The sequence below is a fragment of the Lepidochelys olivacea genome, assembly GCF_965140295.1.
Source record: "Lepidochelys olivacea isolate rLepOli2 genome assembly, chromosome: 4".
NCBI classification, from domain to species: domain Eukaryota; kingdom Metazoa; phylum Chordata; order Testudines; family Cheloniidae; genus Lepidochelys; species Lepidochelys olivacea.
The window spans coordinates 67,075,992-67,091,899 of NC_140414.1; the positions used below are offsets into that span (position 1 = coordinate 67,075,992).

The 15,908-nt window shown below is 38.0% G+C and overlaps 1 protein-coding gene across 3 annotated transcripts in view; it reads left to right on the forward strand.

Moving 5' to 3' along the window:
- Positions 1-10,375, forward strand: part of RBM46 (RNA binding motif protein 46) — a 42,806-nt gene extending 32,431 nt beyond the window's left edge. For 2 of the 3 annotated variants that reach the window (XM_084625541.1, XM_084625542.1), the window contains one exon: positions 8,581-8,961. In XM_084625541.1, the coding sequence (XP_084481667.1) occupies positions 8,581-8,591 (11 nt within the window). In that variant the 3' untranslated portion in view covers positions 8,592-8,961. Of the gene's footprint in view, positions 1-8,580; positions 8,962-9,710 lie in introns of those variants that run through there. The other variant, XM_084625540.1, reaches the window with a different exon arrangement.
- Positions 10,376-15,908: the final 5,533 nt, after the last annotated feature.

Consider the following 15,908-nt stretch of genomic DNA (forward strand, 5'->3'; position numbering starts at 1 on the left):
TACCACATCCCAGTTTAGGGTTTTCACCATTTGAACTTGTATATGGCCGTGGGCCATTGCAGTTGGTGAAGCAGCAATGGGAGGGGTTTACACCTTCTAGAGGAACTAACATTCTGGACTTTGTAACCAACCTACGAAACACCCTCCGAACCTCTTTAGCCCTTGCTAAAGAAAACCTACAGGATGCTCAAAAAGAGCAAAAAGCCTGGTATGATAAACATGCCAGAGAGCTTTCCTTCAAAGTAGGGGACCAGGTTATGGTCTTAAAGGCGCTCCAGGCTCATAAAATGGAAGCGTTGTGGGAAGGGCCATTCACGGTCCAAGAGTGCCTGGGAGCTGTTAATTATCTCATAGCCTTCCCCACCTCCAACCGAAAGCCTAAGGTGGACCATATTAATTCTCTCAAGCCCTTTTATTCCAGAGAATTAAAGGTTTGTCAGTTTACAGCCCAGGGAGGAGATGACGCTGAGTGGCCTGAAGGTGTCTACTACGAAGGGAAAAGTGCTGGTGGTGTGGAAGAGGTGAACCTCTCCATGACCCTTGGGTGTATGCAGCGACAGCAGATCAAGGGACTGTGCGCTAGCTACGCGCCGTCATTCTCAGCCACCCCAGAACTGACTGAACGGGCATACCACTCCATTGACACAGGTAATGCTCACCCAATTAAAGTCCAACCTTACTGGGTGTCTCCTCAAGCTAAAACTGCTATAAAATGGGAGATCCAGGATATGCTACAGATGGGTGTAATCCACCCCCCTGGCAGTGCATGGGCATCTCCAGTTGTTCTAGTTACCAAACCAGATGGGGAGATACATTTTTTCATGGACTACCATAAGCTAAATGCTGTAACGCGCCCAGACAACTATCCAGTGCCACGCACAGATGAACTATTGGAGAAACTGGGACGGGCCCAGTTCATCTCTACCTTGGACTTAACCAAGGGGTACTGGCAGGTACCGCTAGATGAATCTGCCAAGGAAAGGTCAGCCTTCACCACACATGTCGGGCTGTATGAATTTAATGTGCTCCCTTTCGGGCTGCAGAATGCACCCGCCACCTTCCAAAGACTTGTAGATGGTTTCCTAGCGGGATTAGAAGAATATGCAGTTGCCTACCTTGACGATGTGGCCATATTTTCGGATTCCTGAGCAGAACACCTGGAACATCTACAAAAAGTCTTCGAGCGCATAAGGGAGGCAGGACTAACTGTTAAGGCTAAGAAGTGTCAAATAGGCCTAAACAGAGTGACTTATCTTGGACACCAGGTGGGTCAAGGAACTGTCAACCCCCTACAGGCCAAAGTGGATGCTATCCAAAAGTGGCCTGTCCCAAAGTCAAAGAAACAGGTCCAATCCTTCTTAGGCTTGGCCAGATATTACAGGCGATTCGTACCGCAATACAGCCAAATCTCTGCCCCACTGACAGACCTAACCAAAAAGAAACATCCCAGTGCCGTTCAGTGGACCGAAGAGTGTCAGAAGGCCTTTAACCAGCTTAAAGGGACACTCATGTCTGACCCTGTGCTAAGGGCCCCAGACTTTGACAAACCATTCCTAGTAACCACAGATGCGTCTGAGTGTGGTGTGGGAGCAGTTTTAATGCAGGAAGGACCGGATCAAGAATTCCATCCTGTAGTGTTTCTCAGCAAGAAGCTGTCTGAGAGGGAAAGCAACTGGTCAGTCAGTGAAAAAGAATGTTATGCCATTGTCTACACTCTGGAAAAGCTACTCCCATACGTTTGGGGACGGCGTTTCCATCTGCAAACTGACCATGCTGTGCTACAGTGGCTTCATACCGCCACGAGAAATAACAAAAAACTTTGTCGGTGGAGTTTAGCTCTCCAAGAGTTTGATTTCGACATCCAACACATCTCAGGAGCTTCTAACAAAGTGGCTGATGCACTCTCCCATGAAAGTTTCCCAGAATCAACTGGTTAAAATCGTCCTTGAGATGTGGAAAATATTGTTAGTCTTTATATACTTGGTAGTCTTATTATAATGTCTTATTAACTCTGTTTTCTCCTAGAGCTTCAGGAAGAAATCACAGCCAGCGTTTCACCCTATCTGTGATTTGGGGGGTGGGTGTCATAAATATAAAGGGAAGAGTAAACACCTCTAAATCCCTCCTGGCCAGAGGCAAAACCCTTTCACCTGTAGAGGATTAAGAAGCGGAGATAACCTCGCTGGCACCTGACCAAAATGACCAATGAGGAGACAAGTTATTTTCAAAGCTGCGGGGGGGGAACAAAGGGTCTGTCTGTCTGTGTGATGCTTTTTCTGGGAACAGACAGGAATGCAGCTCAGAACTTCTGTAAAAAGTTAGTAAGTAATCTAGGTAGAAACGCGTTAGATTTCTTTTGTTTAATGGCTGGTAAAATAGCTGTGCTGAATGGAATGTATATTCCTGGTTTTGTGTCTTTTTGTAACTTAAGGTTTTGCCTAGAGGGATTTTCTATGTTTTGAATCTGATTACCCCACAAGGTATTTACCATCCTGATTTTACAGAGGTGATTCTTTTATTTTTTCGTTAATTAAAATTCTTCTTTTAAGAACCTGATTGCTTTTTCATTGTTCTTAAGATTCAAGGGTTTGGGTCTGTGTTCACCTATGCAAATTGGTGAGGATTTTTATCAAGCCTTCCCCAGGAAAGGGGGTGCAAGGCTTGGGGGGATATTTTGGGGGGAAGACATCTGCAGGTGGGCTCTTTCCCTGTTCTTTGTTTAACACGCATGGTGGTGGCAGCATAGGGTTCAAGGACAAGGCAAAGTTTGTACCTTGAGGAAGTTTTTAACCTAAGCTGGTAAGAATAAGCCTAGGGGGTCTTTCATGCAGGTCCCCACATCTGTACCCTAGAGTTCAGAGTGGGGAAGGAATTTTGACAAACCCCAATACTTGTTGGATATTCTTCACGCATCTCCTTGGCAATATTGCCTTGCCCATCAGTGGTGCTATCCTGATCCATGCATGTTCTGTGTAGCAAGTGCCAGCCACTATATCACCTACATATAAATGGGCTGATAAGAAATACTACATCCCACCCAAAGACACAGAATATTTCTTCTCCCATACGAAACCCAACTCCCTGGTTGAGACAGTGAATGGAACAGACAACTTCAGTTCCACTCTACACAAAACAATAAAGAGCTAAAAAGACTGGACCTCCTGGGATGGAACAGCTACTCCTCTGCCTTGGTACAGTTCAGAGTAGCCAGTTGCCAAGCTCTGATGACAAAATGTAACTTTACAAACTATTCCAAATTCTCATCTTTTATTGAATACCTGCCACAGGATCAGAGGATGATTTTAAGCCCTCATAACAGAAGGCCAGACAATCACCAAGGCATCTCTCCAGGCTTCACTAGATGCTGCCAATACAGCTGCACTCTCCATGGCTACAGCAGTAGTCATGTATCAGAGCCTGCAAACTGCGGAAGCTTGCCTGCAACTTCTGGGTCTTATGGCACCCTGTATATTTGTGACACCCTTAGCAAAACTACACTCTCATCGTCTTCAGGCCTGGCTCAGAGCCATCTACACTCTCAACAAAAAACATATCCAGGTGCATGTTAGTAACCCCAGGGTTTCTCAGTTCTCTAAATTGGTGGACTATTTTTCCATGAAGTAACTTTTTTTATTTAAAATTTTGATATTCTCATAATTAAAAGATCTTTACATGCATGGCAGTTATTGAGTAATTCATGCAGTTATTGAGTAATTCATTGAGTAATTCAAGCTTCTTTTGTCTTTTTAATATCACAAAATAAATGATCCCAAATCATTGTGAGATACCTGAATAATATAAGGGAGGTGAGTTTGCCATTTTTCAGTATTTGAATGGACACTGTGTGTCTGAGACTTCCTTGAATTTCATAACCAGGTTTTCTGAAAATCTAGTCTGGTAATATACTGAATGTGAAGTATAATTAGACAGAAGTTTTGAACCATTCGTGGTTCAAACTATGAATTTTCCACTAATTTAAATAAAGTTTCTGTGTAAACAGCAACACAGTGCTTGGTTATGACAAGATGTTACTGGACTTCAAGTGCATTGCAAGGCATGAGGCCAAAGCCAAATATTGTCCTGGAAATTTTGGTGGTATTGTACAGACTAATTTCTTAATGAAGGTGACTGCTTTTATCTTTTTTAATGTCAGAAGTGAGTAATATTTTTAACAAGTCTCCCTACGTATGTGATTTACTGAAAATTGTTTGGAACTCTTTGATGGATATTCTCTGTTAATCCTGTCAGAATCCTGTGCCATGGGTTTGTAAAGCAATTTTAGTGATAATATGAAAGGGCCAAATTTTGATATCATTGTTCATATTTAGTCCCTGGTTTCAGAATTAGCCCAGGGTGACTATTTATGGAGTTGAGGTACTGCTCAACATGAGTAAGGATATCAAATTCTGGCCCTTATTGATATCTGTCTTTTTTTTTTAATGGCAGCTATGAAAACGTTTACTGCAGATATAATTTTTTGTAAATAATTGTCCTTTTTATGTTTTATTATAGAATATATGTAGAATTCTTAAAACATATTTCTCTTTCATTCTCTTACATAGGTCTGTTCTGAGGGGATGATATTCCTTCTATGAAAGTAGTGGAGACAGAAAGAAACTGAAACTTCTGGAAACTTGCCTTAGAATGTATTGGAAATCTGATATATTTAGTTATTTGCTGTGTTTACCAGAGGAGACAGCAGTCTTGTAGTTCTGGCATTTGTTTACAGTTAAAGAAAAATATTTTCCATCTTATATGTTGGCTTTCTTAAATTTTTATCGAAGCCCTCCCTCCTAGGTCCTTTGTAGTGCAGTTTTTGAACTCCCATGTTCACTGGCTTACTAGCAGTTGATGTTTGGATCATCAGATTTTTTTTTATATCAATCAATCAGGCACCCAACAAGTGAACCGGATAGCAATCACAGAAAAGTGGAAGTCAGTGTAGTATTTTAACATACTACTGGGTATCGAGAATAGACACATTATCTTAGAAATGGGATTTCCATTTCTCTGTGGGCCACATCATCTTGAGAGCCATGTGTGGATCTCCCTGTTTGCAGAAGAGGTGCTCAGTCTTCCTGTAGCAGTGCTCCAAACTGCCCTCCCACAGCCCTGCAGAGTGATATGTTTGTGGTCAGAGATTCTTGCAGGGAGAAAAGTTGGGGTGGTGGGTGGGTAAGCATGCCGCTATCGCCCAACACCCACACCATTTACTACAGATTGCATGAACTCTCTTGCAGAACCTTTGGTGGTCCTCGGGAGCCTCCACAGCTGGAGGTGGAGTCCCTGGCATTGTGGCTGTAATGAAGCTTCACTTCACAGGGCAGATGTGCAGAGGGTTGGAGCTGCTGTGAGCATTTGTGTCCTCCTGTGAATCCTAGGGGATCTAGCAGGTTTGTGGGTGGCTGCTCCATGGGGAAGGTATACCTTGTTCCCTTCCTCTAACATGACAGTGCAGGGTCACCTCCGTGTGAACATTCTTGTGAATATTCCATGACTCATAGTTGCTGCCTATGGTTTTTAATGTGGGAACAGACTACCGAGGTCTGTGTCTTTTCATCCTAATTCAGAGGAATATTCAGAAACATAAACGCTGCTGACTGCACAGATTTTGATTGTTATGGATAGGTTACAGGGATCCTAGAATTTATCTGCAGTAAATCTTTTAGTGATTTTTTTCAATGCTTTTTATTTTTTCTTTTCCTACTCATTGTAATGAGTATATGAGAAAGTTTATCTTCATTATAATTTCTAAATGACAGCTTTCTTATTTTTAATTCCAGTTCATCATTTTCTCATGTTGTATGGCAAGCTATATAAATTCTGAAGCATGGAGAACTGAAGCACAGAGAGGCAATGACTGTGTTCAATATAGTCCTTATAAATCAAGAACAAAATAGATAATTTGCTCAAGAAACTTTTTGCTCTTGGTCTGGCTTTTAAAGCAGTGATTTCAACATAAATGTTTAATCCTATTGTTTCCTCAAAGATACCAGTAGGATCCATCTTCCTACATATTATTGAATAAAGAAACCTTTTATTTCATGGTGCCGTGATTTAAACACCAAGCCTTTCATTTTACCATTTAGTTGATTTATACTTTTTTTCAGTATGGTCTGGTCTCAGTTTGCTTTATCAAAATTCAAGATTTATTTGTTGGAGCAATTAGAGCAAAGTAGAGAACCTTTTCCATAGCCTGAAATCCTGATACCACCAGACTTTTTAAGATACTAACATTATCCAGTGCTATACTTTCTGATTCTTCCTTGAAACATTATTGTTAGAATTTTTACAAAAAGATTTGAAACATTCTGATTGTTGTTGTTAAAATTACAGGCTTAACTGAATTGCTTTCAAACTCATTATTCTTTTTTCTCCTGAAGGTAATTTAATCATACACTTTACACCAGAAAATGATTCTTCTGTCTTTTTTTCATAAAGTCTCTGTTGTAAAGAGGAGACTTAGTTTATTTGGAAGGATTTATATTGTTACAAGGTGCTCTTTACAGTGAGTACTAGTGATCTGTAATTTAGACACTTGTGAATATTTAGTAGGTGAGGGCTAAATTGTGGCTTTGTCACAGTTCTGAGCAAAGGACAGTTTATAGTTGTGCCCCAGAAATCCAGGAGGCAAATAATCTGCACCAGTTTATATTTGGTACAGATTACTTTTCCCAGTGCACCAACTCAGTTGCACTGGTTAGTGTGTTGAGGGGTTGAAGCCAAGGCTGCTTCCCACCCCTTCCCACAGAGATTGCTCTCCATCTAGTACTGCTACTTGCAAAGAGCCCCATTGCTCACCTGTGCACCTGCCTTAGCTAGTCTGCAGTCTGGTTTTGAATATGTTAGGTGCTGCACAGGTGAAGTTTATGTGTCTGATTTTTTTAAAAGGACCTTAACCCGACCTCTAATTTTGAGTGCATTTTGTAACCACAAAAATTTTATGCTCAAACTTGGAGCCGCTCACTTGAAAATCGGGCCTTATACATACAGATGCAAAATACTTTCTTATGCTATAAGGCTTTCATTGTACTAAGAAAATCTCTGCCTTCCTTTATGGGCATAGAGTGCTAAAGCTTAATGGTGACGTGAAAGAAAAAGAAATTGGGCTTTCTTGTTTCTTTGTGATATATAAAGAAAGTATATTTTTAAAAAAAAAGTCAAATCCTGCCTCTTACATTAGAAATTAAGGTCTTATCTTCTCTAGAAGACTGAATGGATTATTAATAATTATTTCAGTTTGAGTTGTGAGAACCATGCCTTTAACTTCTTTGCCTCAGTTTCCATTTCTGTGTAAAGGGATATCCTTGTACCTACTCAACTGAGTTGTTGCAGGGTTAAATAGTCAAATGTTTTTAAGGCATTTTGAAAATATGAAGTTTTTTATTCATTCCTGAGTATTAATTATACTGTTGGGAATTTTTTTGTAACTGAGTCTCCTAGGGTTCCATATACTTCAAGTAGGGATCACAGCATTGTCTTGAAGATTCAGTTATTCTCTGTCTCCACTGCTTACAGACAGGGAACATAATCTCATCAGTCTGGATCTGTGTAGGAGAATTTGGAGAAAATAAATAACAGGTAAGAAATATAAACTTGGCGACGTTGGGTCAAATTCATCCCTGGCATAACTTGATTCACTTCAATGGAGTTTTCGTAGAAATGAAAGGTTTCAGAGTAACAGCCGTGTTAGTCTGTATTCGCAAAAAGAAAAGGAGTACTAGTGGCACCTTAGAAACTAACCAATTTGTTTGAGCATAAGCTTTTGTGAGCTATAGCTCATGCTCAAATAAATTGGTTAGTCTCTAAGGTGCCACTAGTACTCCTTTTCTTTTTTCGTAGCAATGAAGTTGCTCATTTTACTCTGCTGCCAGATGGCCAGGTTATGTCACCCTTATGTTGAGTAGTACCTTACTCTGAGTAGTCCCACTGTGAAATCAGTAGGATAGTTCATGAATAATTACTCAGTGTGGCAGAATATGACACCCCAAAATGTGTTATTTTCAGGATGTATATTTAATGTGTTTAATAAAAACAAGTAAAATGAAAAGGCTGATAGTACAAAATTGATATATATATCACATGAAATATATGAATAACTGGAATAATATGACATAAAGCATGTATCTTCTGTACAGCATAAACAAATTATATTCTGTATTTATCAGAAGATGTTATGGGCCTGATGTTAATTTACATGAAGGCCCCGTTTCAGAGACAGAACAGTGTAAAGAAATGTTTCTGGATAATTTAGTAATAACTGGTAATTGGATGTCATAAAGATGCTTTTTAAAAAATTGCTTGATGAAAAGTATCTTAATTTTTGACTTTCATCTTGCACTGGAACTCTGGTGCATGGCTCTGCCTGCACAGTTGTCAGTGAAGGATCAGAGCCTTTGCTTGCAAACTCATCGCTTACTGATGTGTATGCGTCTTTGCTAATTTCCACCGTGAATGTTGTTTATTGAAAAATTAAATTTTGAAAAATATTAACTTTTTTTAGTCTCAACACTGAAAAATAAACTATCTTTTTAAATAGTTTCCATTTTTTTAATTTCTCCCAATTTTTTTCTTAACTAGGTCCTTTCTGATGATGCTTGTGCTTACACTACGGCTGTTGGTCTCATTCCTGTTGGCTAAACATTTATTCTCATTGACTTCATTAAGTTAATGCTTGCCAAAAAATTGAGGTATAGCATTTACAGAATTATCAGGATACTGCAGTGCAGACCTTAACCTTCACCTTAAACTGACTTTATTTGCAATTCACTCTGGAGATAGTGTACAGTGCTTTTTGGAAGCCAGAAGGTCTCCTTTTTTCTAGAATCAACTGCGCACCTTGTTTGGCTTGAACTACCATGAAGAGCGTAGCTGCATGTTTGAAAAGTTCAGAATTTATTATTTTGGAGAAAAGGATAACACTGTATGGTGTATGAGAATTACTGGAAAATAAAATATGTGTTTTTATTGGGAAACAACAATTCTACAGATAACATCTCTGTATTTTAAATGGTTTACTTTAAAGATTAGTGAAATTTATTACGTTTTATTTGTCTTTTAGCTGATGTTTGATTAATATAGTTTTTGTTTTAAAGAGATGATTTATTTAAAATTGTATTTACCAGTAATACTTTAAATTGGTAAGTAAACTAGACGTTTATAAAAGGTTTGGAGTAATATGTAAATCGGATATTGGCAAAGTAATCTAGTTAGAATACCTCACCCTCCACATTTCTGTAGTTTTAGAGAAGATTCTATCAGTTTGTATTGTAAATAATAAATCTTAGAAAAAAGCAAAAATGAACTGGCTACACCTCTTCTTTCATAGATGAAATCCCTGTATTTCAGTATGAGATCTAATTTGGAAGAAAATTAATATCTTGTGGTAGCAAGATAAATCAGAGATTTGTTTCTGCAAAGGTAGAAAGATGCAAAACAAAATTGTTTATGGAAAGATACCTTTCCAGTCAAATCTGTGGTATCTGTGCTGGTATACAAGTATATCAGTGAAGTATTTTTGTGTCACATACTGGTAAAACAGGATTTGCAATGCGACAGATCGGCATAGTCTCCATTGCTATCATCAAAATATTGAGGTTTGAAACATGTTAGAAAATGATTTTTTGTGTAGTAGTCCATTTTGTCTCTTTGAATTAAATTTGTATCTATAGACTTACATGCAAAGTAACTATTCATGTATTTATTTACAGACTACAATTTTCGTCGCAGCTCAGTAAATAGCATTTCCCCTGCTAGTGCCACTCTCTCTTCTGGGACACCCAGCATGCTTCCATACACATCAAAGCCTTATTTTTATCCAAGCTACCCCTTATCACCAACAATTCTGCTTGCTAATGGCAGCCATGTTGGACAGCGAGTATATATCTCTAATGAGGCCTCATTCTTTTGAAGAAAAAGTTGTACAGCATTAATATGAAAGTTGTCATTTTTAGTTTTTAATTGGGTCTACACTATTAATTTTCGTGAGTAAAATATATTTATTTCCATATAGGGAACTTTTCACATTTCAGTAAATATAAGCATTTGTCAAAAGATAAAGTTCAAAAACGTTACTTTTCTTGGCCTGAGTACTGTAGATTGATGTTCTTTTATCTGTTTATGGTTCCTGGTCAAAGTGTGGGCAATAGAACCCAGTGGCTTATGTTAAGAATTTTTCTAATAATTACTTTGCTGAATAGTATCTCTTTAATTTAATCTGTGCAAATATTGGTTGTAATCTTGTTACCAAGGATCGCTTTTATGTTGAAGATTAGTAGTTATTTAGCCAGAAGGCAACTATTATGTGGCCGGAAAATGATGCAAAAGGAAGATTTTAAGACACTTTTTTTTTTAAATTTAAAGAAATATAATTTACTATTGTGGTCCTTTGCATAGTTTTAGTAATAGAGTAAATTATCTTACTTTTTGTGCTGTTAATTTATTCAGAGTTAAAATTGTTAAGCTTCATCTGTGTTTTGGTATTACCTGTATAGTAGTTCTGTTTTAAAAAAAGAGTTGTCCTGTTTTTTTAATGTTGAAATCATGTGTTAATTTCTGTACTTGAATTCAAATATTTTGACATTAAATTTATGCTGTTCTTTAAAATATATTTGTGGGGTTTGTATATATTGTTGAACACTCAACATTGTTTACAGTAATTTTAGAGACAAGTGGATAGAGTTTTAGGGCCTCATTCTCCCCCAATAGAGTTCAGTGGCAAAGCTACCTTTGACTTCAATGGAAGCACTTACATATGAACTTAATTTTAAGCACTTGCTTAATGCTTTTGGTAAATAGGCGGCTTTGAGGGTAAAATAACTTAATTTTAGAGATGGTATGTGAATGGGCTGGGAGTTCATAAACTAGCTTGGCATGTTTCACTGTTACATAAGAAAATTCGATGTGGACCAACCTTGGGACTCTTGTTCCTTTGGTCAGTGAAACTTAAACACGAAGCAAATATAATCAGAATGCTAATATTGTTTATCTGTCAGCTCAGGAATAACATGGGTGGCTGGTATAGGAGAATTCAAAACATCAGTCTAGCACACTTTTGCTTTTGATACAGGAAAAAATTACTTCAGTTTTTATTATATTGTACAATGTTCAATCAAAAAGATTCCTTAAAACAGAGAATCTTAACCTGAGAGTGAGGCACAAATTGCCTGGTATAATCTGCAATTTTGAATTTGAGGTATCAGAAATCCTTTATCTTCGCTCAAATTATTTTTGAATAATTTTCATGATGATTTCTTTAATATTGAAACATTCTTTAACCAGTCACTTGTGCATATGTGAAAATATGCTGAGTTTTGTACATATACAAGAAAACGCACTTCATTTGGTATTGATAGTATATTTATTAATAACCTTTTAAAACCCTTCCCCCAGGATTCGCCTTCCATGACACTAGGGTTAAACATAACACTAGCAGTAGTGTGTACAAAAGTGTGAAATATTCCTGTAATGCTTTTGAGGGAATCTTCCTTTGTGGGGTAGGCCATGCAATGCCCTCTGGAACTTTAAAGCTTGTTGTCGATGTAGAGAGATCACAAGTGTAGAGGACATGTGGGGCCTCCATGCCACTTACGAATAGGCCTGCATGGAGGGTTTCTTGGGGCCGGCTGTGGGATGGTTATGGGATTTCATGACTACTCATCTAATGGGGCAGGTTGGGGTATCAGCCACTTTGTATGAAGCCTGTAGGATAGAATAATAAATGCTGGGACTACATTGCAGCCATGCAGTCTGCATGCACAGTGGTGGTTTTAATCTGTGCACCCCCACTTCATACTCTGAGCAAAGACTACATGGGCTTTGCAAAGAGGAATAAATTCAATCCTTTTCAGATTATCATTATGACTTTAGTAACCAGATTCATAATGATTTTCCTGAAGGTAATTAAAGCTACTGTTGCTGTACCAAATACTGACTGACCAAAAGTAAAAAGTCTTACAAAGAACTTGTTAAAATTGAATTGTATTAGCAATAGTTGGCTGTATGTAAGCTGGGTTGGGTCTAAATACAGAATGTATTCACTCCTGGAAATTTTAGTTCCTCTGAAAGGAAAGTTTGTCTGATTATTCTGGAGTTAACAGTGTTGTAAGGAATAAGCTAAAGAAATGGCTGGTGCTCAGTGAATGTTGACCCACTTGTGTGTTTGAAGCTGTGTGTAGCATGTGTATATACACTTTATATAGAGTAAGCAATTTAAAAATTCTCAACAAATGCATCTGCCTGAGTGTCTTCTCCTTTGATACATTACACAAATGTGCTGGTTACACAGTCTTCAGATAATTGAGAAATCTCTCAATGGAACCTGTTAATCTTCAGGAAGGACAGTTGTCACAAAGCTTTACTCACTGAATTTTGAAAAATTATAGGAAAATAATTGAATTGTGTACTGTGATTTATACTAATACTGTACATGCTGGTCAAAAAAAATTGGAATCCATTTACAAATCTGTGATACAATAAATAGTTTAGTTTTGAGAGGGGACACTGTAAGGATATATAACAAATCTTGGAAAGATTCTTTATTTTTTTGTGTAGATCATCCTGTGCTAAGCCCCCTTTGTTCCAATTAACTATTAAAGCTGTGCTAAGTCAGAGGATTTCCCCAGCATCAGGGAAGTTGACATTGGCAACTCTGTGCCCTCCCCATCTCCTACTAAGGTGTATGCTGGGAGCCACAGAGGTATGGCCAGAGTTTGTGGCACTCTGGCAGTCCCTGCTAGTGGGGCTGTTACAAGCCACCACAACTTGAATCAGTCCCAAGGCCTAAAATCTGTGGTTATGGCTGAATAGCTCTTGGGCTTGAGGTGTCAAAGTTAGTTGTAAAATACTCTTTTCCCATTCTGCCCCTGTCTTGTGCACTGAATACTGTTTTGTCACTTCTGAAGATTGGGGGCATTGCAATTAATTAAGTGACCCCTTCACGATTTGAATCTTGGTGCTGAAAGCTGGCACTCTAACCAACAGCATCATGCTACTTATCAAAAATATTGCTCCTTCATAAAGAATTTCCTAACGTATTTGCGGCCATCCTGCTACTGCAGATGCAGTATTATACTAGGGTTCTGTGGCAGAAGCAGGGAGAGCCGCTACCAGAGTACTCCAGATAGTTAATTCCTTAATACTAACTGAATATTTGTACCTACAAAGTGTTTTCTATCCAAGGAACTCAGAGAGTTTTACAATAATAGTCTTACAGAACTTCTGTAAGGTAGCTATTATCCCCATTTTAGAAATTGGGAAACCAGGGCACAGTACAATTAAAGGACTGGCACAGAGTCAGACAGGGCCTGATTTTTAAAAAGGCATGTAGGCACCTAAAGCTGCAGATTGATGCTTAATAGGACTTTCAAAAGCACCTAGCGGTCCAACTCCCATCTTTGTAAAATACTTTAGAGCATTTATACATGCTACATAAGTGCAAAGTATAATTATTTATTACTGTTTATTAAATGGCATCTCCACTATTGGAAATCCCCAGTGGGAGTTAGGTGCTTAGTGGAATTTTCAAAAATGTCTATAGCCAACTACTACCTTTATTAAAAAAAAACCAAAAAAAAAAAACCAAAAAAACAAACTGTTCTACAAATCTGTGGCAGATAGAACTCAGACCTCTTTATTCTCCGTCTTGCACTTTAACAGCCAGGCACTGCCTAAATGAAACTAGGTAATATAGACTTACCTAGCAGCCATAAATTATGAGCCAGAACTTAACTAAAGTTGCACAGCAGGAAACTTGTGCTAAATTTAACACCTTTTAAGCACAGTACTGGTGCCAGGCTTGCAGGCAATAGTAGGGATTCCATTTAATAAACAAAATAGTATTAACTAATGATACTTCCCCCAATATAACATCTAAAGGCTTGAAAGTACTTTAGAAAGATGGGTTATATCACTGTTTTACAGATGGGGAAATTGAGGCATAGAAAGCATTGACTTGCCTGACATCACAGATTGAATCATTGAGCAAATCAGAGCATGAGCCTAGATATGTTATGCCATTAATAAAGAACTAATTAAGTGGATTCTCCTCTACTAATTATATTATCTTGTTTCTTGGACATTTATGTTCTATGTTGCAACAGGGTGTAGCTGTAATTGACTTCCAATTTCCTGCAGAGGGAAGCATTTGCCAATACATAAAAACAAGGACTTCAAGTTAAATGATCCTTTTAACAATGGAAGGGATAGCTTTATACAGCAAAAACTCTAAACCTTTCTCCTTAAACCAAACTATGGAATTCAAATAATATGTGTCACCCAAAAAGGCTTTTTTATTCATTTATTGTGTAAAAGTCTATTTTCTATGTAAAAAGAGTATATACTGGATGATGGATAATAGCTCCAGTTCAGCACAGTTATTTCCAGGAAAATGAAATCGTGTCATGGTAAGAAACATTTATTTTTGCCCATAGCTGTACTACAGAAAAGCTAGTTTTCTCTCTCATTTCTACATCATCAGCAACTGGATGATTATATAGGAGAAAACTCCTTTCATCCCTGTAAAGTGAATAATGCATTGTGAATAACACTTCTAGTGGAACTTTTTCTATCACAGGCATATTGTTTTAAGCTACCAAGAAATCAGACTTATTTTCTTGAGTGCTACAAGGGAGCATTGGATCATCTAGTTTGATTTGCAGTATAACACAGGCCATAGAATTTCAAATGACTACCCAAGTCATGAGAGAAATAATGTATTTGACTAAAGAAAGGCATCCAATCTTGATGTGAAGACAAGAAGAGATGTGCTGTAAAAGGTCTGCCCTTCTTAATTTATACATCTGCCCCTCTCCAGCTAGCCTTCAAGCCTCGCTGTGGGCTGCGCCCAATACTTTAGGAAATGCTGCTGTATATAAAGTTTCTACAAACATTCTACCTAATTCTAAAATGTGACTAGATGCTACTGTGAATTTACATTATAACCCTAGCCAACTTTGTAGTTATTTCCCATTTCCTACTGGTTGAAGCTGTAGGGTAGATGGGCTCACCCACCACCTTCTTCAGGTTAGAGTGCATGATAGAGAAAATACGCATGTCCTGTATGCACTGCTGCCTCCACCATTGCTATCAACAGGTCCTTATTTTCTAGGGAAGAAAAGGCATCTGTGGTCATGTCCAAATTTTCAAGATTACTGCAACAAGTATTTTGATTTCTTATGCTCTTTCTGAAGAGTTGTACTCTCATAACAATGTTATTTAAATCCTAGACTTAGAAAAAAGGAATGTACACATCTAGATAAATACAAGACATTCTCAAGGATATTAAGACAGATACGCATTATGATCAGTGCTCTCTCTGTGAGGGCTGATGGACTGATCGATCACGGTGATGAAGGCAGATATCGGCACTGGGATGGGTGCGCGTAGTTCCTCAGCTGATACAAATTGTTATAAGCTCTGTTTCAGTTTGCACTGGGTGAGGACTTGACCTCCGTATGGTAAGCTGAGTGAAAGATACTAAGCATTATAAAAATAAAATCCCTAAAAAAGTAAATTCCTAAACATTATAGCTTATGAAAATAATGTATAAATAGCTTCAAGTACTCTTGAATCTTTGCAAACAGTTCTCATGCTGCCTCTTATGCATACACTAAAGAATCTCTAATGGTAAAACAAGAATGTCCATAACAGTTCACAACATTCATATTTTATTAGCTCATTCTATTTCAAAGCAAGCTAATAATTTAGTGCAGTGGGGTATTTCTGCCCATTTGATTCTCTAGGAATACAACATCCAATTGTTTTTATTTTACATTGCTGCCCAAAATGACATAGCTTGCTTTTTGGTTTAGAGAAAGAGTTGGCACAGGAATGCTGCTGTGGCTGAGTCTGGGCAAATCTCTTACATTCCTAGATACACAGCACTGTAGCCTGTCATGATTTGTGATGAT